Source organism: Pseudogymnoascus destructans (assembly GCF_001641265.1).
Source record: "Pseudogymnoascus destructans isolate 20631-21 unplaced genomic scaffold scaffold_5, whole genome shotgun sequence".
Classification (NCBI taxonomy): domain Eukaryota; kingdom Fungi; phylum Ascomycota; class Leotiomycetes; order Thelebolales; family Thelebolaceae; genus Pseudogymnoascus; species Pseudogymnoascus destructans.
Window position 1 is genome coordinate 1,173,488 of NW_020167524.1, and position 26,878 is coordinate 1,200,365.

General features: G+C 49.8%; 8 protein-coding genes across 8 annotated transcripts; 4 read left to right on the forward strand and 4 right to left on the reverse strand.

The window, feature by feature from the left end:
- Positions 1–136: 136 nt before the first annotated feature.
- Positions 137–1,601, forward strand: VC83_02588 (uncharacterized protein; the record flags this gene model as incomplete). The annotated part of the gene is made up of 4 exons (XM_024466246.1): positions 137–482; positions 536–905; positions 960–963; positions 1,143–1,601. The coding sequence occupies 4 exons, from the start codon at positions 137–139 to the stop codon at positions 1,599–1,601; spliced, it is 1,179 nt and encodes a 392-aa protein (XP_024326273.1).
- A 79-nt stretch (positions 1,602–1,680) lies between these two features.
- On the reverse strand, positions 1,681–3,802 carry VC83_02589 (uncharacterized protein). The gene is made up of 2 exons (XM_024466247.1): positions 2,725–3,802; positions 1,681–2,653 (listed from the first exon to the last, which is right to left on the reverse strand). The coding sequence occupies exons 1-2, from the start codon at positions 3,491–3,493 to the stop codon at positions 2,187–2,189; spliced, it is 1,236 nt and encodes a 411-aa protein (XP_024326274.1). The 5' UTR covers positions 3,494–3,802; the 3' UTR covers positions 1,681–2,186.
- A 9,198-nt stretch (positions 3,803–13,000) lies between these two features.
- On the forward strand, positions 13,001–13,838 carry VC83_02590 (uncharacterized protein; the record flags this gene model as incomplete). The annotated part of the gene is made up of 2 exons (XM_024466248.1): positions 13,001–13,045; positions 13,638–13,838. 2 exons carry the CDS (start codon positions 13,001–13,003, stop codon positions 13,836–13,838), a joined length of 246 nt encoding a protein of 81 aa, XP_024326059.1.
- A 373-nt stretch (positions 13,839–14,211) lies between these two features.
- VC83_02591 (uncharacterized protein) lies at positions 14,212–17,020 on the reverse strand (the record flags this gene model as incomplete). The annotated part of the gene is made up of 2 exons (XM_024466249.1): positions 14,759–17,020; positions 14,212–14,738 (listed from the first exon to the last, which is right to left on the reverse strand). Exons 1-2 carry the CDS (start codon positions 16,956–16,958, stop codon positions 14,212–14,214), a joined length of 2,727 nt encoding a protein of 908 aa, XP_024326058.1. The 5' UTR covers positions 16,959–17,020.
- On the reverse strand, positions 17,021–19,669 carry VC83_02592 (uncharacterized protein). Its single transcript, XM_024466250.1, has 2 exons — positions 18,886–19,669; positions 17,021–18,831 (listed from the first exon to the last, which is right to left on the reverse strand). The coding sequence occupies exons 1-2, from the start codon at positions 19,245–19,247 to the stop codon at positions 17,550–17,552; spliced, it is 1,644 nt and encodes a 547-aa protein (XP_024326061.1). The 5' UTR covers positions 19,248–19,669; the 3' UTR covers positions 17,021–17,549.
- VC83_02593 (uncharacterized protein) lies at positions 19,447–20,222 on the forward strand (the record flags this gene model as incomplete). Its single annotated transcript, XM_024466251.1, has 2 exons — positions 19,447–19,490; positions 19,832–20,222. The coding sequence occupies 2 exons, from the start codon at positions 19,447–19,449 to the stop codon at positions 20,220–20,222; spliced, it is 435 nt and encodes a 144-aa protein (XP_024326060.1).
- A 325-nt stretch (positions 20,223–20,547) lies between these two features.
- VC83_02594 (uncharacterized protein) lies at positions 20,548–21,830 on the reverse strand (the record flags this gene model as incomplete). Its single annotated transcript, XM_024466252.1, has 2 exons — positions 20,548–20,698; positions 21,775–21,830. The coding sequence occupies 2 exons, from the start codon at positions 21,828–21,830 to the stop codon at positions 20,548–20,550; spliced, it is 207 nt and encodes a 68-aa protein (XP_024326055.1).
- Positions 21,831–22,511: 681 nt separating this feature from the next.
- VC83_02595 (uncharacterized protein) lies at positions 22,512–23,338 on the forward strand (the record flags this gene model as incomplete). The annotated part of the gene is made up of 2 exons (XM_024466253.1): positions 22,512–22,789; positions 22,843–23,338. 2 exons carry the CDS (start codon positions 22,512–22,514, stop codon positions 23,336–23,338), a joined length of 774 nt encoding a protein of 257 aa, XP_024326054.1.
- Positions 23,339–26,878: the final 3,540 nt, after the last annotated feature.

Below are 26,878 nucleotides of genomic sequence, written 5' to 3' on the forward strand. Positions count from 1 at the left end.
CACATATATATCACATCTATATCACTGAAGATGTACTGCCACTACCCGCCTTTCTTCTTTCTTTCTCTCCTGTAACTAACTTACTTACCGTGAGACAGCCGCCCGCACTCTTACCCGCTGTGTCTGCGACGACGCCATGTATCCCCTCCTCGAGAAACGGCGCAGCATCACCCTCGTGCTGAGCCTGTTTATCTCCTTCTTCCTCTGTGCTTCGTACTGGTTGTGGTCCGGCGGCGAGCATGTGCGGCTGGTCCCGTCGTTTCAGGACGGCGAGGTGAAGGATTTAGGGAAAGAAGTGGTGACGAAGCCGCTGCCGGCGTCGCCGGTGGAAACGGTGAAATCGGGAAGCACGGAGCTGAGACCGGATGAGATTGTGCTGGCCGAGTACGATGAGACGCCTATACGAGAGGTGTGCGCGAAGTCATCGTGGGCGGATAGTCGGAATGTCGTCGTCAACTGCGAAGCGCGCGTCGGCGGAGTCGGTATGCTTCCCCAATCACCCCAGATAAGCTCCTAGCTAACCCAATCCCCCCAGGCAACGTACGCCAGGAATTCCTCGTCTGCGTGCGCCAGGCCATCGAGATCGGCGCCTCGCTGATCCGGCCAGACATCATGCTTCGCTCTGAGGGGCTGATAGAATACCAGAACGGCCCGGTTCACAACATGTCATACCTCTTCAACCTCGAGCTGTTCGACGCGCGGCTCCGCTCCGCATGCCCCCACATGCCTATCTACAATGACCTAGCAGAGGTTGAGCGAGTCGGAGAGATCGCCCGCGTAGGTCGGCCCTGGGACTTACCTAAGGAACAGGGCGTACAGCTATCATTTACTGCGTGGGCGAAGTTGAATCGCCAGGCCCAGGATAAAATCACTGTTATCACCATGCCGCGGATAACAGGGCAGACGTACGTCCCCCCTCCCCCCACCTTACCAGAGCACAAACTAACCCCCCCCTTCAGACCCGTATGTGCTGACCCCCCTCCTTCGTCGCCAACTTCGGCCGCCTCGTCGAATTCCGCACCGACACCCAACACCTCGCCTTCTCCATCCTCACCTCCCTCCTCACGCGCTTCTCCCTCCCCCCCCTCCCCCACCGCGGCGTCTCAAACACCTCCTTCATCGGCCTGCACTTCCGCACCGAGATCGACGCCGTCAACGTCGGGTATACCAGTTTCGAAGAGCAGACCGCCGCCTACCTCGCCTTCATCGCCGCTAGTCCTATCCGCACCATCTACGCGGCGTCGGGTAACACCACGTCGCTTGAACTCTTCGCCATCGAAGCGGCGAAACTATCCCCCCCCGCTACAGTGGTGGCGAAGGGGGGTTTGCTAGTCGGAGCGGATAAAGCCGCGTTAGAGGCGTTGACGTGGGATCAGCAAGCCCTCGTCGACTATCTTGTGTTAGAGAAGGCGGCGCGGTTCGCGGGCGTGAGCGACTCTTCATTTTCCTGGGGAATCGCGTATGCGCGCCAGGTTGTGAGCGTGGAGGCGGGGACGTGTAAGAGTGCCGCGGGGTTGGAGAAGGGGGTGCAGTTCCGGGATGAGCTGTCGACGGTTTTTGGGAGGCCGAGGGATTGGCATATGGATAAGCTGTGGCCGTGAGGATGGGGTGCGGGGGTTGTGGAGGTGTATTTATATGCTTTTTGATGATTTTTGGGGAAATTGGGGTTGCGTGTGCAGCGGATTTTTGGATTTTGTATATGTTTTTTTTTAAATGGATAGAATTGGAATGCGGGAATGGGGGAAGGGGGGGGGGGTTGGACAATGTATGGCTACGAGGCAACTTGGATTCGTACTTTTAGAGCGAGCGGTGGTTTGGAAGGGAAGGAGCGAAGGGGATTTATTATCTGGGGTGGGAAGCAGAAGGAGCGAGTTTGGCGTACAATCCCAGGTGGGACGGGGCGGCAGGTCGCAGTTTGAAATGAGAGCTCGAAGGCCTTGTGACATTGAATATCATGATATCATGAGAGTTTCAAAGGATTTGTGACATGCCGTTCCTTCCTACATGAAGCCTTCGCACCTACTTAAACCTGCAAGTAGCTTGAATCAGGGACTATTACCCCTGGACATTTTTTTTTTCGGTCTATAAGAGAAACACCACTATCGATTAACAGAAAGGGTATATAGCGAGCGTGCACTTTTCCACCTGGCCCCTCCACATCCAAGGTGCAATCCCCGAACATAATGTTACCGCCACGGCACAACCTCCTCGCTCACGAGGCTAAATGGACTCCGCGCCATCTCTGGCCCTCTCTCGCGCGGGGGTATGGCGAATAACTCATCCTTCCCACCCTCTGCATCCTCCTCACCATCATTACCCTCCCCAACATCTCCACCCGCCGACTTAGCATCCGCAGGCGTCCACCTCGCCCCAGCCCCTACCCCCTCGCCGCCCGTACCACCAGCTGCCAACGCATCCAGAGAGCTCATCAACTGCCCATCCCCCGTCTCAGCTTGCTGCGCGACGATAGACACGGGCGGGAGCTGCGAGACTATCGCTGGTGCTCCCCTTGTCTGCGTTTGTGTAGGTAAGGTCGTTTGTACGGATTGTTCTGGGGCAGAGGAGGGCGCGGGGGCGTGGAAGAGTGCGAATGCGGGGGCGGCGATGGCGACGTCGGAGGGAGCGGGGGAGAGGGGGTTGAGGGGTCCTGGGGCTTTGGGGTGTTAGTTGGGTGGTCGAGGGAGCAATGGGAGGAAGGCACCAGAAAGAGGAAGGAAGACTCACCATAAACACCCAATTCCCCAGGACTAGTCCCAACCTTCAACCCCCCCATCCTCCCTCCACTCCCCAACGGACCCCCCGGCGTCTTCCCGCTCGCACTGCCATCCTTCCCCACCCCCTTCCCAACCCCAAAATTCTCCTCAATCCACACCCTCTCCCTAACAGCCATCTCCCAGCCCACGCCCTCCCCCCTCCCCCCTTCACGTTCAATCTCCACCTCCAGCGCCGCCAACCTCCTCTTCGCCCACCGCGTATGCAATACCCCCTTCCGCCCCGCCGTGCGCGCCGATAGACCGAGTTCGGGTGGGAAGATCGCTGGGAGAGGGTTCGTGTGGAGTGGCTCGGCCGTATCACCTTGACGGGATATATTAACAAGTCGTGGAACCGGGGTCTGTGGTGGGAGGAGGAAGTATAATCGGTGCGTATGAAGTTTCCCCGCCACCTCCACCTCCCCCTCCCCGGCCGCCGAATCGCCAACCCCGCCCCCGGCCTCACTCTCATCTACAGTTGCGCTGCCGCTGCCATAAACGACACCCCGCGCTTTGCCTTCCCAGCTTACCTCCCATACCTCCTCCTCCTCCCCTCCCTCCTCTTTTAGCGCAGTACTCCACTCAACCATCAGCACTTTACTCCCCTCCGCCCCCCTCCCCGCCTCGAACTCAAACCGCGCCCGCGCATTCGCCGACGACAGCGCTGGCGCGTGGGGCAGCTCCGGCGCGGCTGCGCCGTCGGGGGAGGGGGGGAAGGGGGCGCGTGGGGATGGGGATGTCATTTTATTTGTAGGTTTGGCAATGTACGTCAGAGTAGTAGGCGCTGGTATTTGTGCGGTAGTGGCTGAGGCGGCGGTGGTGGTGCTGGTGGAAGGAATGGAAGGAGGGCGCAGCGGAAGGGCGGGGATGGGGGCGCTGATGGATGGAGGGGTCGAGCGGACGGACGGGCGGTGGGCAAGGGCACAGGCTGGCTGGAGGGAGGGAAGGATTATCCGAGGGCTACGAAGAGGTGCAGCTCAGCGCTGGCTGCGCTTGGTTGGCTTTTTGGAATTTGAGTTATGATCGACGGCGGGCGATGGAGGTTTGGTGTGTGTGCTATATTTAGATTTGATATTTTTGTTGATGAAGGGGGGTGCTGGGGTTTGTGCGGGGTTGGACGAGAAGTTTATACAGTAGAGTCCCGCTAAGCCGATGGAATCTAGCCACCAATTTAATATCGCCTTAATGAATATATCGCACAACTGAATGCTTATATAATCCAACTATCTAGATTGCTTTGAACTCTGCCATTAACATCCAATGCCTCCAAATCTGCATCTTATCGCTCAATAGCTCTTAATTGTGCTGTTGAGATATCATCTCGACTTTCTGTAAACTCAATTAGAATTTGAACAGCCTGTCGAGCAGCCTGTATTGAAGGTACAGGCCGCTCTAAGGCTTCTTCTTCTTCTTCATTTTGAGCATCATCACATTGACTTAAATGACTTGATATAATATCTTGTAATACCTCCTCCTCTGTTAGTGTCTCACCATCATTATTCTGGGCTTGTGTTTCCTCATCTGGATTTAAGAAATTGTGTAATGCCATCGCATCTTGTATATTTCCAGCTCTTGTAACGTTATCATATAATTCAGATAGATTTGGAGGATTAATTGGTGTTGAAAGAGCAAGTGGTGTAGTTAAAAGTGTGCTTTTTCGAAAGCAATTATATATTGTTGCGCTTTGTAAGTAGACATTCCAGCTTCGCAAAGTCCATCGAATAGCTGTAATGCTGACTTCTAAACGATAGAAGACATAGAGGTTTCTTGCGTAAGGTTGACTTAATAGAGGAGGTAGGGGATTAAACACAAAGGCTTTCTAAGTAACACGTTACAGTATTGTAAAGAATGCTATATTGAGTTGAGCATGAAGCTCCTATCTAAGAAATAACTATCTACTTATATAGTGGTGTTGTGCCAAAGGGAACTATAAGGAACTGTAGGAACTGTAGGAACTGTAGGAACTGTATGAGTTCTAACAGTTCTCACAGTTCCATCCTGCAGGGTGTCGTGGGGTCCTATGGCGTGGCCCACTCAGCTAATAGCTCTGCTAATAGCCGTAACAATAGCAAGATGAAGGTTCATTAATTAAACTAGATCAATGTTAGAATCAAAGCATTGTAACATAAATGAGAGCCATTGTTGACAATAATAAGCTTTAAAGGACTGTATAATTCCTTGATTAAGAGGTTGAAATCGACTTGTTAAATTAGGAGGAAGCTAGTAGAGTCGAATATTTAGAGGTGGAGGGTTGAGTTCGAGACTACAATAATGGCTAGAGAAGTTATCTATAGAGAGAAGGACAGTTCGAGATGTTCTAATATGTTGATAGAAGGCTTGTAACCACTCCTTCATCAAAGTTGTGTTTATGTAGGCTTTCTTGTTCCACTCTCCGCCCATTGTTAAGACATTGATATTCTGAAGTGCACAAGGTTGCTTTACTTTACTAATTATCCAAACAAAAAAGTGGTTAGTACTAGTTGCATTAACACAAGAGTTATTCAATCTTTATTTTTCTTGATTCCTAGCAGTGATTGTGTGAAAAGACCTCTAGATGGAACCATTCGCCAAAACAATGCTGTTTCATCCATATTGTATATATCCTCCTCTTGATATTCTCTAGCTAGAGTTTGTAAAGCCTTTATATCCTCTTCTATAGACTTGCTAACAGATCCTGCTGTCATACTGACATTCGTTGCACTCAGTTTGCTATCAAACTCAAGAGCAAACTTAGAAATCTCCTCCTCAAACCTACAAGTCACCATACATATCTTGGCTTATCACACCAACAACAAGAGCAATACTACTAAACGATTGCTGCAAACTCTTCTAGTACATCTGTTTATGCTACATACATCACGGCATATCAGTTGGACACTCATTGAACAAGTTATTAAGAAAATCTCCCTCCTTAAGGGGGTGGGCCAATACTACCACAGGGCATATCTCTACCAACGAGAGGCCTAGGAACATGAACAATAGCTCTAGAAGCTTCTACAGCCTCTATGATTTATTACACATCATCGCTCCTTAGTCACCCACAAGATTGGTTAAGTTATGACATAATTTGTCTATAGGGGTACTCTGACCTTAGACCTCCTTTCACTTCCTATAGGCTAGGAACCCAAGAGATGGTTCTATGGGATTCTCTTATGTTCACTACATGATTAGCAAGCTAGTTGTGGGTTGCACTTGATTTCTAATACATTTACCAAGCCTGGTTAGTCATGGAAAGTCTTGGAAAATGAGAGAACTACACTCCTTTGGCATAAATAGGATTGCCCTTTCCTTAAGAAAGGGCAAGCAGACAATACAGTAAATCGACTAGCACATACTTCTATGTCTTTTCCAAGCTTCCAAGCATTGATCTTGTTATTCTTTGTTTCTGAAAAGTCAGTGAGGTGCTAACCTCTGACTTACCCCTGAGTTCTCAGACTCAACATTTGTTACAACTTGTCTAAACCACTTCACTACATCATACACCTGATTGCTGCATTGTGGAATAGTCTAAGCTACAACCCTTTGGCTCTGTTTCCTAAGACAGTGTGTTGTCTTAGTAAAATCATCCCTTCCTTGGGTGGCTAGATTCTCACATCTGGTGCAGCCACCATTACAAACTAGGAAGTGAAAGGAGGTCTAAGGTCAGAGTACCCCTATAGACAAATTATGTCATAACTTAACCAATCTTGTGGGTGACTAAGGAGCGATGATGTGTAATAAATCATAGAGGCTGTAGAAGCTTCTAGAGCTATTGTTCATGTTTCTAGGCCTCTCGTTGGTAGAGATATGCCCTGTGGTAGTATTGGCCCACCCCCTTAAGGAGGGAGATTTTCTTAATAACTTGTTCAATGAGTGTCCAACTGATATGCCGTGATGTATGTAGCATAAACAGATGTACTAGAAGAGTTTGCAGCAATCGTTTAGTAGTATTGCTCTTGTTGTTGGTATGATAAGCCAAGATATGTATGGTGACTTGTAGGTTTGAGGAGGAGATTTCTAAGTTTGCTCTTGAGTTTGATAGCAAACTGAGTGCAACGAATGTCAGTATGACATATACCTACCCTAGAAACACATCAAAATGAAATGACTAAGTACGAAGTTGGATTTCAAGAAGTTAGGACCATTCAAAATATTAAACAAGGTCAGCTTAGTTAATCACAGACTAAAGCTACCTGAGAACTGTAGGCTACACCTGGTTTTTTATGTCTCATTATTAGAACTAGCAAGAGGAAACACCCTGATTGCGACCAACACAGAACTACAACTAGAGACTAAGATCATTAAATACGAAGTCAAAGCGATCCTAGACAGAAGGTTAGTAGAACACAAAGAAGAGTTTTTGATAAAATGGAAAGGTTATAAACCTACAGACAATTCATAGGAAACAGTAGGAAACCTTAGCTGTCTAGAGTTACTAAAGGTGTTTCACTGTCGACATCCTAGGAGTTAAAGAATCTAGAAGGCAAAGATGTGAAAAGGTCCTGTTTTGAAGCATTGACCCTAGAGATAGCCTTAGAGGCAGTTAGGAGCAGGGAGCAAGCCTTAAGGGAGCGAGCCTTAACCTCATGCTGCTTACATTCCTCAAGCTCCTCTAACTCGTCTAAGGATTTTAGACCACGACGTAGCATCTTAACACTGCAAGTTTTAAGAGCTTTCTGCTGTTTGCAAAGACGTATACAATGAGCATATGCTTCTTAAGCACAGAGGTGAGCCTGCCATTCCTAAGATGCTGCTGCTTCCTCTTCGAGCTTGAGACGCTCTTCTTCTTTACGAAGCTTCTCCTAATCAGTAGGAGAAGGGGTGAGCATTACATTTGGAATTCTAACGAGTACATTCACTATAACAATGATGACTAGTAACGATGATATAAGGTCGTTCGCTATGAAGACAGTTGGAATATAGCCACATTAGTTTGCTGTTCTTTTCGATGCAGTCTGTGAGAAGATAACGTTCTTTGATTTTTGTGTGTCTCTTAGAAGACATGATAGTAGCGCAACCTACTTGGCAATTAAGTAGGCATCACCCTACTTAAGTAGTTAGTGATTTCCTTAATTAGCAAGACCTAAGGGACTAGGCCTTTAGGAGGGAGACCTAGTGTTACAGCTACAGTAACATGACTCATAAGTCACAAGGCTAGCAGGGCTAGGCTGTAGCGTGACCTAGCTAGTAGATAGTTGGGAAACTAGTGGATAGTTAGGTAGTTGGGAAAAACACAACTACCCTAACTATCTAACTATCTGAACTATCCATAAGGCACAATGCCACTATATAAGTAGATAGTATTTTCTTAGATAGAGCTTCGTGCTCAACTTAATATAGTATTCTTTACAATACTATAACATGTTACTTAGAAAGCCTTTGTGTTTAATCCCCTGCTTCCTCTGTTAAGTCAACCTAACGCAAGAAACCTCTATGTATCCTATTAGATAGGCGACTACCCCATAAGAATTGCGATAAATCCACCACAACAATATAAATTAATTAAAACTACTCGGAGTCCTCTTCCTCAGACCTGTCTATTACAATCTGACAAGTGCGCGCATTGTGTCCAGTCTCACCACACTTGCCACAGCGACGTGCATGGGTTTTTTCCCTTGGCTTCCGACCACTACTTGCCCTTATTTCTTGCTCTACTTGCTGCACAATGTCCCTCTCGTCCTGTAGCTCCTGTGCTACCTGTTGACTAAGTGATCCTCCTTGCTGTAGTCGTGTTTTTTTAGCTCTTCGGCGCTTGCTTAGCACTTCATTTGCCTGTCGCAGGTTTTGGTTCTCTGCTTTTAACAATGCTAATTGATGCATTATTTGCGATGCACCCTTTGTAAACTGGTCAACAGCTGCATAGATTGAGGTTGGAGAGCTATTTTGATGATGCGCAATTCAGTTTTTAATGAAAGTAGACTGTGATACAGCTTCAGTTGGGTTATTTGGTGTCTGAGAAACCCATGGTTGAGCGGTGTTTGGGCGAGAGGTTGGAGGTGTTGCGTCTTAAACCTAAGGTCAAGTGTAGATATTACACTCTCAGGGCTAAATGGAAGAAGCCCAGCACCTCGGAACCCTCCCTGAATATTGCTTTCTGTCATTGCAATGTTAAATGCAGCGTGGAAGGCAGGAAAGAAGTCATCCTTAGTAATGTGAATAATATGAGCCCGCATCATATCTTCAATTTGCCGACCGTAAGCTCTCTTTAATGGGCCAAAACAGCCAACATCAAGTGGTTGGAGTATATGGGAAGAGTGAGCAGGCATACAAAGCGTAATAATGTTGTGTTCTTTGTAGTACTCCTCAAACTTGTCTGAGTGGTGGCTCTCATGACCATCAAGGACTAACAAGCGATAACCACCAACACTCCGGGGCTTTGTGTGCTTCTCAAAATGCTGAATCCAATCCATACCTCTCTCGTTTGTAGTCCAGCCATTTGCAGTAACAGCGATTACCCAATCTGCTGGAAATCCGCTATTCTCATACCAAGATGCAAGGTGGTTTTTACCTGCCACAATGACAAATGGCGGCACTGCCCAACCTTGAGAACTAACGCCTTGGATTACTGTAACCCATTCCCGATTGCCAGGCTGCACCTTTTTTGCCTTTGCCCGCCCATCTGAGCTCGTTACTACCGTTGCGCTTGAGATGACGCCCATCATAAACCCAGTCTCATCAAAGTTGTAGATATCTGCATTGTTGATGCCATACTTTAGAATTGTGTTCCATACAAGCTCAAACCAGCCACGAATGACTTCTGGATCTTCGCACTTAGCCCTCTGGTAGTCGTATTTTCGCTGGAAGCGTGTCCGGAGCTCTACATGGCGCTTAACAAAGTTTGAAGCCCAACGTGACCCGATGCGTGGCGCGTCGCGTGTTGCAAGTAGTCGATTTGCCATATCTTCAACAATAGACAACTGAGGAGGGAACCCTTTAGCAGCTAAGTCAAGTATATACTAAACAAGAACTGATTCCTCTAGGTTACTTAATTTCCGTAAGTTGGCTTGGATATCGAGTCGTGAAGGTACGCCTTGTAAACGGTGACATAGCTTGCGGTGGTCTACGGAATAGATCCTAGCTGCAACTCGAAGGCGCAAATTTGGGTCGCTTTGCATAGCTTGGATAGCTAGCACTAATTTGCTTTCATCATTTTTATGGCGCATGTTTTGTTGTGGAGGAATTTAACATTTAGTTGGGGGGGTTGGTCACCGCATGATTTTGGCACTTTCGCTTGTTTGGCACTTTCGTTATACATGCACGTTATAGAAAAAATCTAATAACACCTTCATCATTTGCCAATATTTTGCTGTTAAAGCTATATCTTTCATACTTAAATCAAGCTGTTGAGATGCACAGAGAGCTATTATTAGACCTTGTAATCTTAACGCTAAATGAAGCATATAATATGTTGAGCTCCATCGTACTGGCATATCGAGGCTAAGCTGCTTAAACTCAATATTTGTAGCTTCACATTGCTTTTTTAAGGCATCCTTCTATTGTCGTCAGTTGCGAAACACATATATATGACGCCGAAGTTTGCTAAGAACAGCTACTGACTCATTTTCTAGTAGTGATGGACTCGGGCAGCTCTATACTCAAGGCAGTATGCGTTTGGCTCATCTGCTAGTACTGCCTTTAACGATGTTAAAGCAGCTTGAACAGCAAGGTTTATAATGTGCGTAATACATCTGACATCGCCTTCTTTTGTTGTATATGCCCATGGTTGCTGTAATGTAGTTTCGCTCTGCATGCTAAGTTCTCATATTTTAAGAGCATGGTAGTGTTTGCAGAAGCGTTATCACTCGGATAGTAAAAAACTACAGGAGTAATACCATAGTCATCTGTAACAGCTATTAACTGCCCTGTAAGATATTCACCAGAATGGATTGGCTCTTGTAGCTCAATAACATCTAAGACTGTACATCATAACTGCCACTTATCAGAGATCCAATGTGCTGTTACTGCAGCATATTCAGAATAGTTGTGTGCAGACCAAGTATAAGTTGTTAAAGATATCCATCCACCTTGTGTAGTATGCTGCTATAATTTAAGTTGTAACCTTGCTTTATGAATGCATAATATCCGTTGCAAGTCTCTTGCAATTGTCATCTGTCTAATTACAAGTGTTGTTGGATTTAAATGGCTAACAAGCTGCCGGAAGGATAGACTCTTAGATGTACTCAATGGTAGGTTATTAGACACAATAAATGAGAGTAGAAGCTCTCTAAATTTTGACGAATTTGGTGCATGGCTAGGTACTTTGCGAGGCTAGAAGAATGTAGCTGTAGTTGAAGAAGAAGGCTGTGTATCTCCATCTTAAACATGCTTTTTCTTATATTGTGCATATATTGCTAGATGTTGTGTCTTTAAATGCTTCTAAAGATTACTCATTGTCTGCATCTTTGTAGTTTGTAATGGTGTATATGTGCAATGTGGCTGCAAGCACTTAAATGATATTCTTAAAGGCGCATTATCAAGAATAGTAGAGAGTATAAACCCTTTGCAAAGAGGATTGAGTCAGAATCTGGTAACAGTTGGTCTTGAGGCCGTATAGGCATGCGTACAAGTGTAGGGGCAAGAGTGGATCTTAAGAGGTATTCTCATATTCGCCTAGGTCGTCTAGGGGCGGCGGTGATAGTGAAGACTCGCTCATCTTGACGATGGTAAGTATCACAGCAATATTCAAGTCGTTGAAAGCTTCACTTTGCCTATGCTATAATTCTGTCTATGTCCTTACCCTGCTCTCTTGGCTGTCTTGGCAACTACTCGAGTACTACTCGAGTACTACTTGAGTACTACTCTAGTAGTTCAGATTTCTTTGAGTCAAGTAGTACTCGGGCAACACTGTCTAGTATAAGTAGCATTATAATGTACATATATAGTGAAAGCCATAAAGCAAAGCCTTAGATGTGCTAATGCAACAACTACATAAAACACTACATTTCTCCACCATAAACGATGCCCTAGAAAAATAATGAAAGAGACGTTATTTCAGCCCTCTAAGCTATGAAATCAACATAAAGCTAAGTGCAAGAGCTGTAGGGGAGCTCTATAAAGTTAACTATAAGAAGCTCTGTTGCTAGAACCGTGGTATACCTACACAATGTGATATTCCAGCCAATTTACAAAAATTGACAACCTAATGGAATCAGTTCTTGTTTAACACATACTTGACCTAGCTGCTAAAGGATTTCCTTAGCGGATGTCTGTTGTTGAAGATATGGCAAATCGACTACTTGTAATGTATGACGCGCTACTATAATGCTACTTTGGAACTTTCGCTTGTTTGGCACTTTCGTTATACATGCACGTTATCTTTATACACCTAATAGAGAAGCTACAAGCCTACTTTAAATTATGCTGTTATATAGTATATGAGAATGATGCAAAAGCTTAAGTCTTTAAAGCTAGATATATAGAGAATAGCTACAATATGCGACCTACGTTATAACTTTAACATATTTGATATTATTTAGCCAAAAGCATTCAAAACACATGAAAAAGGCAGGCAAAAGCACAATGGCAAGACTGTTATTATAAATATTCAGGCAAGGCATTAGACATCCAAACAACAAAGGTTAAGAAGACAGAGTCTGATTCTAAGGATGAGCTATATGTCTTACAACAGCAGCCAGATTTAGATCCAGAATGGAAGCGTTAGATGAACGAGCCAACTCTTAGGCCTAAAATTGATATACTCAAGTTTTGAGCAAGTAAGCAATACTAATATCCAATACTTGCCGCAATTGGCAAAGATCATTTAGCAATTCCTGCTACATCAGCGGAATCTAAGCGAGTGTTTAGTGTTGGTGGCGATATTATTAAAAGAAACGGAACAGATTAGCACCATCTACACTACGATATCTTTATATGTCTTAGGAATTGGGGCGTGGTATCAGCAGGTGAGGATTCAGAGGAAGATGAGGATGCATAGTTACTGTATTTCCATAGTCTATATAGCCATCAATCATGTTTTCATTTTTATACTCGAGCCCAAAAAACAGTACTCTACTCGAAGATCTCTGAGTAGTACTCTGAGTAGTACTCGGGCAACACTGATACTAGAAGCATTTAACTTTTGTAGAGTTATAAAGTTGTTAATTACTAAAAAGGACGTAAAATAGTAGCTATAGAAAATGAAGAAGTTGCGATTTTAGTTAATTTACCATGTAAAATGTCGTGAACGCATATCGCTTCCACATTTCTTGCGAACGCACATCGCTTACCACCACGATTATAACATCCGCCGCATTTCGACCGAATACTCCTCCATGGTGACCAAAGCCCTCGACGACTCCGACGCAGAAGACCACGATGTATTATGTGAATGGACCATAGACCCATGCCTTTCCCATTTCCGCGAGACTACACTAAAACGTGACGAAAGAAATCACTTTTGAGGACTTCTACTACCCACCGACGCTCATTTGAAGCTCTTGGTTTCGGGATCCTCGCTCTATCCTAAGGCTACACGGGATCGTGGGACTATGAATGCTTTTCAGCTGATGATACCGTCTGGAGACCTTCCAGATTTTTCTGAAGTCAGTCGTGAGAACGCGTCGGATATTCGAATTGTTTCAGATGCGGAATGGGACGATTATATGTCTGATACCTCAGAAAGCTATTATGGCCGACGGTACAACTAAGTTCTTCAAGCCCGCACTTGATAAGAAGCAACTCCTAAGAAAAGTCGCATGCATCTACGTATCCACCAAACCGGATTACAAAACAATCTCAAAATACCCAATCTCCACAGTATCGTAGTATCCACCGACACCAAAATGACGATCGGTCTCCTATTCGACCCCATCCCCTCAACTGGGGACTCCTTATACAGCTAAAAACAGCGCCTTGGCTTCGGAACACCATGCAAGATGGAAGCAGCAAGTCACGGATACAGTTACGCAGTTACACGCTCATGGTCTTGCGTGGGGCGATGTTCATCCGGGGAGTATTGTTATTGATACTAGTTTCAACCCGTGGGTTGTGGATTTCGGCGGGGGGTCGATTGTGGAGTTCGTTTCGCGCAAGAAGGCGGGGACGAAGGAGGGGGATTGGCAGGGGGTTGGGAAGATCTTTGATGAATGGATGTTTGAAAGTGATGACTGAGCACAAGTCGCATCAGTGGCTTGGACCAGAGGCTTTTGAAATGCCAGCCTATTCAGGGTATGGATGTGGTAAACGGATATCACAAAAACCAAAAGCAGCATCTGGGAAACTCGAACCTCCCATTGATTGTTCTCACTATGCTTCCAGATGGAATTAGTCCTTCCCACTATCCCATCCATAATACTTCCATGTCCCCAGTAGTATGTCCCTTCGTCCGTCATTAATTCATATCGCTCAAACCCCTAAACAAACCGTAAAAACAAAATCCAATCCCCAATTCAAATCCATCCCATCCCAACCCATTCATCCCATAGCCATCAAAAACATATAACACCGTTACCATTACGCATATCCCATCATTTATCCCGCCCCTTCATCCCCCTTCCCACTTCCCCATCCCCCCTCCCCCAAACCCCTGACCCTGCCCATTCGCCCGTCCCCGAAACCCCTGACCCTGCCCATTCGCCCGTCCCCCCTGCCCTCCATACCCACCCCCCTCCCCCGCACCCCCCTCCTCCAGCGCAGGCAGATCAATAAACGACGCCTCGGTATAATGCGCGAACTGCTGCTGCTGCTGGGGGTTCTGCTGTCTCGGGGAGAACGTCGCGTGCTGTTGTTGTTGCTGTTGGCCAGCCGCGGCGGCGGCGCGGTAAGGGTCCATTTCTGCGTTGGCGCTGGTGTGGTAGGTGCGGGCGGGTTGTTGGGGTTGGTAGTGTGTGAAGTGGGAGGGGGAGGGGGTGGGGATATGGCGTGCTTGCGGTTGCGATTGAGGGTGGTGGGGTTGGTAGAAGGGGGTTTGGAGGGGGAGGTGCGGGTGAGGAGGTGGGGGTCGTGGCGGGGGTCGAGTCGTTGTTGTTGCTGTTGATGCTGTTGCTGCTGATGCTGCTGATGCTGCTGTGCCTGCTGCTGTTGCTGTATACTAGTGAACCGGTCATAGTGCGCCTGCAGTCCCTGCGCCGGAGCTCGGGCTGGCGCCATGATCTGCTCAGATGCCATGGGGAGAGACGACGAGAACATCGTGGTGCTGGGTACACAGACGGGCTGCTGCGAGCTGGTGACGGGGATTGCTCTTGCTACCGGTGCCGACGCCGGGGTAGGCGTGGGAGTAGACTTGAGAATAGCAGTGTCCTGTGCCACATTCGTCTTTGAAGCTGCTGTCGTAAGGTCTTTCGACTTTCGCTGACGCTTTGCGGCCGGTCCCGCAGAGGCGCTCTTAGGCGTCACCTGTTGTGAATTTGCCCTTGAGGGCTCACTTTGCTGCGGCGCCACCGGTGGGGTAATGGTAGACGGTGGTAGTATGGGAGCAGCAGTAACGGTAACAGCATCTTCCGCGGTAAAGCCATTGCTCGACTTCCGAGGTCCATGTTTTCGTTTCTCAGCAGGCTTTGTGGTGGGTGTAGGGACAGCAGTCTCGCTAGTCTTGGACTTGCGGTAGGCATCCACGACAGCTAGCTCCTCGGCGCTTAATCCTTGGGGCACAGCAGCGATGTTGTTGGTTGGGGTCGCGGTTTGGCTAACCGCGGCGCGATTGCTTCTAGACAGTGTCGGGCTGACGCTGATGGTTGGCAGTATAGGCGTTTCCTTCGGCTTAGTCTTCGAGCCTGGAGGACGACCTGCCTTGCGCTTCGGCTGTGACGTTGGCGTCTGCGAGTTTGCAGACTGCATGGTCATCACAGGACTGCTCGTAGACGGGGCAGAGGATTGATTGAGGGAAAAAACTTCAACAGCTGGAACCTCGTTCCCTTCTGCATCCTTCTCCTTCGGACGATTACGAGAGCCTCGTGGCCGCCCCGGTCTCCTCTTCCCAATATTCGCGGTTGCTGGCGGATCTAACAGCTCGGGTTCGTTCAATTCCTCTGGTTCGAGCTCAATTATCCCAGTGCCGCTTGAATTGACAGGGACAAACGCGCCAGATGCATTTGTCCCAGTCTGTCCAGACCCTTTATCATGCAGTATTGACTCCGACTCCCCAATATCAACCCACTCCTCATCCGCACCATCCGCATCCGCATCCTCATCCTCATCCAGCACAGACACCGCCCCCCCTTCCCCTTCCCTCCCCCCATCCTTCGGCCCCTTCTTAATCCCCTTATCCTTCCTAACCTTCGACGCCTTACTCCCCTTCGGTCTCCCCCTAGGCCTCTTCCCCCTCGCCCCTCCCCCCCCCACACTCGACCTCCACACCTTCCTCTCCGGCTCCGGAAAGATCTCCGACAGCCACCCCACAAACAGCGCACCACTCCCATTCGCATCATCGCTCGCCGGGAACGCCTCATCCTCCGGCACCGGCGCCCCGGGTATCCCCCCGAAAAATGCAAGCGCCTTGCACATCTGATCCACCACCGCCAACGGACTAATACTCCTCAACAGCGTCAACAACCGCGCCTGCTCATACTTCGTCTCCTCCGCCGACATCGGCTGCGTCCTATGCACCGGCTGCTGGGCCACCAGGGGCTCACTTGGCACCACATACGGCTGCTGCACCACCACCGCCGGCTCCCCCCCGTCCACCCGTCTCCTCTTCACCCTATACGAGTCCTGCAACATACTCCTCGCCGCCTTGGCCGTATTCTCGCTCGCCCTCTGTGCCGCCTCCCCCCGCGGCACCATGCGCCCCCCACCACTCGAGCTAGACATATCCATATGCATGACGGCGAAATTCCCATTCCGCTGATCCGTCTTCCCCTTCAACTTGCGCGGAACGGGGTTGCGCACGCGCCCGTCGCGGTGGGCGCCGAGTTTGCCTGAGCGCTCGGTCGAGGGGGCGGTGAGGTCGAGGACGCCAAAGCCGGGGGCGCGGCGCGCTGGGGAGGGGGCGGGGAGGGTGGTTGTTGAGGTGCTGGAGGTGGTGGGGGCGAGGGGGGAGGCGCTGGGGTTCGAGTGGGGTCGTAGGAGCTGCGCGGGCGCGTCGCTGGAGGGGCCGTCTGCTGCCATTGTGGAGGATTGGGGTGGTAGGGAGGCCGCTGCGATGTTGTCGGGGGCGTTTGCGACTACGCCAGCTGCGGTGGTGGAAGCGGGCTTTGGATGCGCGTCAACGAAAGTGGTGAGGCGGAATTGGCCGAAGGAGGAGGTGGTCGATGAGAGAATGCCGCTGGGCTGGGGCGCGGACATTGTCGCCATTTCAATGTTGTGGGCGTGGGCGCGGGAGAGCGAGGCGCCATGCCATGTGGCCGTGTGGAGGAGTTGAGTTGAGATGAGGTCCCTTATCTGGGCGCGCGGGTAGGGTCATCGGTCATCACGAACAACACACTCGGATGGTCGTCGCTTAGGTCTGGGCTTCAGCCTCGAGCTGCTGTGATTCGTGCGCCACTTCTCAATCAATATTGAGCTCCATTCACAGAATTGACAGGAGTCCAAATTAAGGCATGTATGTGCGTTAGGCGCTGGGGAAACTGTAGATGGTTGGTTATGTACATAAATCCGTCACTCAAGTCACTCAATCACTCACTTTCATCCGCATCAAGTCCATCCAGTATAGCAACGATAAAGTCAACAGTTGACAAACAAAAGGTATTTCATTACATCCAGCAAAAACTGTTTGCTACAAGGAGTGATCTGCTACAATGATCCATCCAAAAAAAAACCATGTTTCCCAGTGGAGTATACGTCTCCAACATGGCAACACCATATATGATATCTATGCCTCAATACCGAGACCGGCGCCCCTGCTCCTTATATATACTCGCAACAACGCCATTGATAAATGCTCCCCTACATCTCGTGTGCGCCAAAATAAGCACCACCTGCTCCTACAGGGTGATGTAAGGCATGCCGCGAGGCCTGTGACAAACCAGGTGCCCATTCCTCGTCCACGCCCCCATCCTCCTTGATCAGCTCCAAGAGAACCTGAGTGTTCCTCTTAATCTTCAAGGAACACTCGACTATCCCGCGCTCCAGGATGAGCGCCTCGGCCGTGTGAAGCCATATGTTCGTCAACGGTTGTTGGTCTAGGAGCAACGGCCTTAACTGCTCACGCGACAGCGGGCTCATAGGTGGCCCGGCGGAAAGGCTTTTGTGGAACATCGTGTGGCTAGGGGTACGGTGTGCGCGTGCATCCATACAAGCGGGCTGAACGCAGTCCCACTCGTTGCAACTGCCCGGGTCGTGCATCGACAACGCTTCCATGGCCGCGATATCTGGGTGAGACGTGGCAGACTTCTTTCGGCCGAGACCTAGTATGGCTAGTCGTGACTTGGGAGGGGCCTCCATGGGTTCCCTGGTGACGGAGCTGTACCAACTGTCGACAGCTGCTCGTCTCGAGTTGTACCCCTTCATCTCCCAAAATCTTTCTGCCTGCCGCAGACCTCCTATTAATATTATCGTCGCGTAAATCTCGTCGGCTGGCTTGTCTTTTAAATAACCCTTGATCGAACGCTCCAGTCTACCGGCGTACGATGGAGGTCGCAGGCGCCGAGAGAAGGATGAGAGGACTAGCGGGAAGACTTGGTGTAGTTGAAGTAGTGTTTGGTCGTCGTACATAATCATAACCTGGCGCTCTATCGGGTTCAGGGTAAAAGGCTGGTGTCGTAGCGGTATTCCATTCGATTCCAGGTGTTTCAAATGAAGTTCTCGGTACTTTTCGAAGAAATGAAACATAGTAAATAGCAATGGCATCAAACGTAACCGCAAACGTCTATGTTGCGGTTCGAATTCGCGCCGTTTTGCTTCCGTGTCGCGAAGGAAGATTTCCTGAGTCGTGTGCTCAGCAATAAGATCAGCAAGTTTTGATGCGACGTGGAGGCGATGCCAAAGTCCACAGAGATAATAGAGGGTGAAGAGTTTCGAATCGGGGACTGGGTATAATCGTAGGGCGTAGTGAGGGACGCTGTGGGTAAGATGATGCCGCGATATAGGCGACTCATTCATTAAAATAAAGGAATTGAAGGATCTCGAGACAAGCCTGAGATTGAGAACCGTCGGCATAGGAAGGGTATACATAATCTGGAGTTGAAGTTCGTTCGGTAGCGAAAGGAATCGGTCGCCGAGAGTAAGCCTACACGTGAACGTTAGCAAGGCAGCGATATACCGGAATCAAAAGCAAACGCACTCTTGTTTTACGGGCCCTTCTTCGAAGATAAACTCGTGCCCAACTTGATGCGACGTTCCCTTATGCAAGACCTTGAACCTGAAGTTCGTAATAGATGATGTGAAGCTCGGTTTCCTCGGGGCCTCTGGCACCAGCAGCCTCCTCTTTCCATCGCCGGATCGATCGGTATCGCCGCTTCTCCTCCTGCGCGCTCCCGGTGGGCGCGGGTTCCTTATGGGTAGGCTGAATGTTGAGGTCTGCGACGTGCCAGCGGCGCCGTCTGCAGCCTGGGGGTTGTTCGCATTGTCGACAGCATCGTGTAGCAAATTTAACTTCTCAAAGTACCGCGGACTGGCGAACTCGGTGATGTGACTTGGATCCATGCTCTGCTTCGGGCTCCTATGGCATCCAGATGGGGGTGCGGCAGTCGTGCTGAAGCATCAGGATCGCGGGAGGCCCGTCGTCTCTAGAGAAGCGTGTGAAACCACTCAGGACGTCAGCCAGCAGTGTTTGTTGATGGTAAATCGCCGCCAGGTCATAGTTTTTCGAACCCAAGTCGCCAATGGGTTGTGATGGCCGTCGATGGTCGATAGTTGTGAGAAGAGGAAGTTCGTGGGGGAGAGGGAGTGAGTGGGATTGGGATGGGGGTGGGGGGGTGTTGTATGTAGTGCGGTGTGTGATCCAGCGAGCGACTGCAACCCAAAGGTACATTTAGCAAGTACACATCGTACAGTCAATTTGCAGGGTTCGTTGGGTCTTCGTAAGTACCTTTTTATTTTCTAGGGCTGTACGCCAGCGATTATGGGACTGTTGTACTGAGTACTGGTAGGGGGTAAATGCCTACATTTAGGGTGTGTAGGGGGGTATGGGGGTGGTAGGGGGTGGTAGGGGGTGGTAGGGGGTGGTAGGGGGTGGTAGGGGGGGTAGGGGGTTGAAGCTGAAGCATTAATGGCAACGTCTGTGATAGGGGAGACGGTGATAGGGAGCTACAGGGCTACAGGCCGGAGCAACAGATCAATAGGGAATGGAGGATATTGGAGGATATGGAGAATATGGAGAATATGGATACAGTAGTACCAAAAGTTAGTCAAGTAAGCACATTCGCGCCCCAGAGGAAGAAACACCGCATCCGCCGCCCATTTGAACTTCTCCACAATAAGGCCGGTCATCCAAGAGTACCGCCAGTACGGAGTAAAGTCGATAACCGCCGCGCCATCACGCGAGTTATAATATGGGGATTTCAAGGTACCACCGTCTGTACACTCTTATCTCTGTCCGCGTCTCTCTCATATCTCGCCGAGAAAGGCAAATACGAGGCAAACCGATCATCTCAACCCTTCATAATACTCCCCCACTAATGGGGAAGGACGGCTGGCCTCTCGCGGGCTTGGTGACTTGGTGAATCTCCTCCGACCTCATCACCAGCTAACTGCGCTGCGATGGATAAAAGGGCCGGATATTCCGTATGGGCGAGAGATGTCCCGTCTGTGTCCGATCCATTGAATGTACATGCACAGCAGCACATCCACACACACTCAATACAGTAGTACCTCGCCTCCAAACGAAGGAGGTACTTCCTTCGACGACGGCCCCCTTCCCTTCCCAACTATCCCATCCATGCCATTTGCCATGCGATTGACGCGATAGCGGCCAAGAATAGTCAAGACCTGGCCCAGCGCCCATCTATCGGATAGATTCAACGGCACCCAAGAAGCCATGCCCGATAACGACGACAAACTTGCCTCGTGTCGCCGTCTGCGAGGATCCATCCTTCGGTGTATCGCGGATTGCATTTGCCTCGTTGTCCAGATCCTTCTTGTCAGCTCGATGCGGCCTGAGGGACGGAGCACTGTGCGCTGCCAGGCGGCTGCTCTCCTGTGCCTCGCATGGACGAGAGGAAAGGCCAGTGATGCATTAGGCTATATCTTTTGCACTCTCAGGATCATCCACGACTAGAATCCGCATTGGCACTCGGTGAAATAGAAGGGCCTTGTTATTCTCATGACTCGAGTACAGAACCCCGAGGTCTCCGCATCGTAGTAGAGTAGAGTGGTATCACAGCGGCAGTTTGTTCACACGTATTTACACTGGAGAAGGGCCTTCAAAGCTTCACAAATGTGTCATTGTTCCCGCTCTCGCCGAGAACAGCGAGAAGTCCGAGAAGGGACGCGTTGGCATCGTATAGACTAGACCCCTGTCAACTCGGTGGCAATGTATTGATTGGGCTCGGCAGCTCCATTCCCAGATGCACACACATCTCAATCTCGGCCGATCTCATGAACAGATAGATCAATTCTCAAGATATCAGTCCCTCCATACAATGCATCCTACATGCGAGCACGTGTTGTGCGTGATGAATTGATGGTGATGGATCGGCAAGGCCTTGTTCTCGCCCTGTGCGCACATCTTGCCTCTCACCAAAACGGCCCTTCTCCGGAAAATTGGTGCGCTTGATCCCTGCGAGTGCGGCCTCCTCTGTGCAGGACAGGACTTCACGACTGAGACAGTACAGCGCACTGTAATGGAGTATATCAACAGTCCACCAATACTCCATCGACACTCCGGCGACGTCAGCGACGTCAGCGACGCCAGCGACGCCAGCGACGCCTCTTGCAACACTCCAAGGTGTAGGACGGCATGATACACGTTTGATTCAAGCTTCACCTAGACCTAGGACGGTAATGGAGGCGAATACAGGCATACCCACGCATTCCCAGGCACACCCAGGCCAGACTGATCTTTGACGATGTCCCCAATATGTCCACAGTATGGAGTACGTGCTGCACAGTACCCTACACATACCCAAACATATCGCACCGAGACATTTCTCTCCACACACAGCACACAAACACAGGGAACTAAGGCGCGGATAGGGACCAGGATCGAAGATACAAACCCCACTCAACCCACTTCACTCTCTTGGGCTCTCCACCACTCCACTCCGGCTCGGGGAGACGCTCGGCCATGCTGAATAATCGCGAATTGGAAAAAGTGGCAAAATCGCTGGCCTATCATCTTCCGTGCTTGTCTCCTTTGAAATCACCAAGCCGAGGAATGGCCTGGCCGTGCTGGTCACATTGCACTGGCTAGCTTTGTAAGTAATATGCCGTCTATACAAAGGATGCTATAGACCCATACCTTGCTTTACCATGCCGCGCCACACACTGCCATGCAAGGCTCTCGGCGCTGGTGACTGCTCACCTCCTCATGAATCCCATACCAGGGACCAGCCCGAATGCCACCGGGAGGCTTGGAACGCTGCAAGGTCGTATATGCAGTTTGTGCCTGGGCTCGGTCTACCTTCGAGAGTATTCCGTTGAGAAGCTACATGATCCATACATGCAAACAGGCAATAGTATGCTCTGCACATTTTACATTGTTTTATACTTTGAAGGAGGCCTGCGCACATCCATCTGTCACTCTCAAATTCGTGGGTACAGGTCGGGTAAGATAAGATAAGATTAGATCTAGGCGCGCACCAGATCCAGGCTTCAATACGCACACCCACGTAACCTGACACGTACTCGGCCTAGAGAAGGCCATGAGCCGCAACCCTTAATCACCTCAACCTCGCTATTTATAAAGCTGGGCTTTATTTAACGGCGTATACTCCCATCGGTGATACTCATACATCTTCTACCCTCACCATGGCGGCCTACGCCCCCTCAAACGACATCCCATCATACGCGGATCACCGTGCCTTGGGGTCTTTCGATCCCAACGTCCCGCCAAAGCCACCGCCAAAGCCACGCAGCGAAGACGTGAGCCGGCAAAGTACGCCCTTACTGTCACAATTCTACCATCAGCCGTCCCCTCCGATGCCCGAACGGCCACTTTACGCCGAACAAGTCGGCCCTCAAGGTATTCCACAGGCTATCCCAGACCCAGGGCCTAACTGGCTGCCAAAGATCCTAGAAGACAAATCGTATGCATTCATACACTCTATCTGCATAAAGATCTCACCACTTACTATCTCAGTATACAAGATCTCGAAGAGATTCTCTGTAACCCCAAGCTCCTCTCCGCGACATGTCACTCCCGCGATACCGCCCACCCCTCCACCCCCGCCTCGGACGAATCACTACAAGCTGCCCTGCGCGAGAACATAGCCCTAGCATCTCATCTAAACGACGTCGAGGCCCGTCTGTCGCATCTACAGGCCTCAACACAGGCACAGCTTCTCTCTGCACACGCACTAGAACGTCAATGGCGGCAGAAGCAATCAGATATGGACCGAGCGCTCTCCCCCTTCTCGCCATCATCCCTGTACCAGCGCCTGGGCGCCGGCGTGCAGGGCCAGGAGATGGTGTGCCAGGCGCTGGAAGAAAGCTTCCTGGAAGGCGACGGCGCGGTCGCTACAGAGCGCGAGATTACAGAGTGGGTACGCCGCTACCGCGACGCGAGGCGCCTCTACTACTCGCGCAGGGAGAGGAAGGAGAGGTGGGATGAGGGGAGGGTTGGGGGTTGGCGATAAGGCGGCCAGTCAGTCCAATCGCTCAGGACGAAAGGAAGAAATAGAGGCAGACAGTCGGCCCGTTTGGGATGCTCAAGTGAGCATATCTGCGACAGACTACTACGCTACGGACGCGGGGTGAGCGCGGCTTCATATTACCTGCGTCTGCTCCCAGCTCTAATTTGATGGCCGTCCTTAACACTCTATTTTGAGGCGCGGAGCCCGATCGAGTCACCCGTTTCGTAGGCTTGTGAAGTATGTCTGTAGCCGATGTCGTCACTTCGTAGGGGGGCTGGCGGTGACGATGGCACGCTCGTGATGCATGATGCAAGGCAGGCGGTCTAGAAGAATACAGGCTATATTGGGCAAACGCAACCCAAAGCTGGGGCGTATGGCAATGTTACACACCTTATTGGATAAATAGGTTACGACGGAAGCAAGCCGACAGAAACTCAACGGCGAGCGACAGGCGGAGACAAATAAATCACACCCCCAAGAGGGGCGATCATCCCATTTAGACTTCTCGTCCGTGAGATCTGCCGACGTTAATGGCTGTGTTCCAAGGCAACCCGTAGTATCGCCGGTATCAATGACTGCCTCGTTGGCTCTCTCGAACTGTATTACAGTAAAATCTTCATAACGCGATAATCGGGTGTGGAAGCAAGTTGCGCGCTCTCGCTTAAAAGTGGAAGCAAGTTGCGCGCTCTCAAATTGCGACCGTAAGTACCACGCCATAGTAATTTGTATGTAGAAGTACTTAAAAATTCAAATCTACGAAATTATCACTTTTCATTCTCACGCTCACTCTCACTTTCATGCCCGCTCCCACTCCCACCCTCACTCGCACTCTCATATTCGGACCCAGAATCAGCTTCTGGGTCAGTAATTGGGTCTTCTAACTCCGGAGGAATTGGGAGGCCCGATTTGGTAAGCTGAGCCACGGTCTTCTTCCGGAGGCGCTCCTGTTTCCGGGCTTCAATTCCTGCCTGGTGGAGCTGCTTCTGGGCTTGCTTTGTGGCCTGGCTTTGCTTCCGGGCTTCGGCAGCAGCGAGCTTCTGGGCCTGAAGCTCGGCTTTCTGGGCTAGAAGCTTGTGGGCTTCAGAAGCCCGGAGCTCACCTCCAACCTGGAGCCGGCCGCGGCCCCCCCGCTTCCTCTTTGAGTTCTGGACCTGATGCCGAATAGCCTGTAGGTCGAGTTCCTGGAGCTGGCCGGTAGCCAGAACCCGGGCGGCCCCAGTGGACCAGTTACTGTAGCTCTGGCGTGAGGGGCTACTAAAGGCCTCCGGAAGCCGGTCTTTCCATCGCTGTAGGCCCCGTTCTACACCCTGGAACGTAGTGGGTATAGGCGTTATAGGCCGTGGTAAGGTAGGCGTAGTAGGCCCTATAGGCCCTGTAGGCGTAGGCTGCGAGTACGTACGCAGCTTCTCTAGGGCAATATCACAGCTTATAGGCCAGATGCCAGCTTTCTGGAACGCTGACTGTATAGTGGACTCCTTGAAGGTAAGCTCCCGCATGCGTGGGAGATCTCCTATAAATAGGGCTAAGTTGTAGGAAGGGTCTATTTCCCGTATAGCACAGAGCACAGCCTGCCTATGCCAGTGCTTATAAGGCTGGAATATTCCCACGTCTAATGGCTGTAGAATGTGTGTAAGGTGGCTGGGAAACGGGAATATGATGATGTGATAATCTGCAGCTAGAATAACGAACTCAGGGCTCGTATGGCTCACATGAGAATCGAGTAGTAGAAGCTTAGGATTTCCCGGGCTATGTGGAGCAGTATGCTCTATAAAGTGCCGTAACCACCGTAGAGCAAGCTGGCTATTAGAATAGCCAGTTTCTGAGAGTAGTATTAGCTCGTCGCCACTAAGGTTCTCTGGGTACCACGCCTCCATATGTATTTTACCTGGTACAACAAGTACAGGTGGAATCTTCTGTCCACCTGCAGATACTGCCTCTATAATCGTAATAGATATACGATTCTCAGGGCTCGTAGTATAGAGCTGCTTTACAGCTCGGGGGACTAAGACCCTCTCACCCCCTGGAATTCCGACCCTAAATCCAGTTTCATCCATATTCCAGATTGACTCTGGCTTTATACCACGCTGTACTACTAATTCCGTGTACTCTTTAAACCACTTAATAACAGTAGGCTCCTGTTGAGCTTTCGTACGCTGTTGTGCAATAGGCTTTGTAGTAATAAAGTGGAAATCAGCTTTAAGCTCATTCTTCATATATTTAGCAAGCCAGCTCTGTGACGGTGGAGGTAGTGGGCTCCGGAGGTGGCATACAGCCCCGTAGACCATATGCCTATTAGCTCCAAGCCCTAGGTGGTATTGCTCTGTAATCCAGGTCTTTAGGGCCTCGGTCTGGCCTGTAGAAAGCACCCTATTATGACCTCCATGGGGCGGCTTCCGGGCTGCTTGAGCTGCTCGGGTGATTTTCGACCGTATAGTCGACTGTGGGACCTTAAAAATCCGACTTGCAGTACTGACAGCTTCAGAGGGGTTTGCTGCTAGCCATTCACAGGCATTTGATAGAGGTGTCCCTTCCATTAAATGAATTACATTTGATTACTATATAAATTACTATATGGGGGAATGTTCGAGGTTTTAGTAAAGAGTAGCGGTGAACATATGCAGGTGTTGAGAGCGCGCAACTTGCTTCCACTTTTAAGCGAGAGCGCGCAACTTGCTTCCACACCCGATTACACGATTACGCGATATTCACGACAACACGATATTTTTCCTGGGAATCTTTGATTTCTCATACAAATCACGATATACAGAATATCAAGTCCTATTACGTCAATATCGTGTTATAGTATTCCTGTGTCCTTTTGTCGAAATGCCTCTAAAAAAAGCAGCAGGCGATCACAAATGAGCAGCGACATGCACTCCGAAGCTGGCACCGAAGCCAATATCCTCGACCGTCTCAGAAAGCCTGTATCGAATGGTTCTTCAGCCAATATTACCACTGTTTTACCCAGTCAACAGTCTCTACATCTCTTGGCCCTCAATACGACAAAGTCGACAGTATCCAGCAGACTCCTACACACCAGGCCAAAGCTTGTCGACAGAAAGCGCCAGCCTGGCCACTTCTTGAAGCAGTCCTTTACGACTGACAGAGGCTTGTAGAGGAACGTGGGGCTATTACAACAACAGAGATTCTACAGAAGAAGGCGAAGGAGATCTGGGAACAGCTTCCTGAATACAAAGACCAGCCTACACCAGAGTTCAGTTACGGCTGGATCATGTAAGGATGCCTGTCCCTCAGTGACGGAAAGGATCTGAGTCGGGCAGGTTACGGTCACATGATAAAAGTTAAGGCAGGTTAGGACCCGTTTCGGGTACTTAAGGGGATTTACCCAACGGGGTCCCTCTCCCTCAGTGACGGAAGGTATCTGAGTCGGACAAGTCACGGTCACGTGGTGAGAGTGAAGGCAGGTTAGCCAAGTCGGACCCGTTTCGGGTACTTAAGGAGATTGACCCAACGGGGGTTCCTCTCTTCATCTTTTTTGTATCCTTCATAGTAGACCTATAGGATAGCATCCGTTTAGCCTCC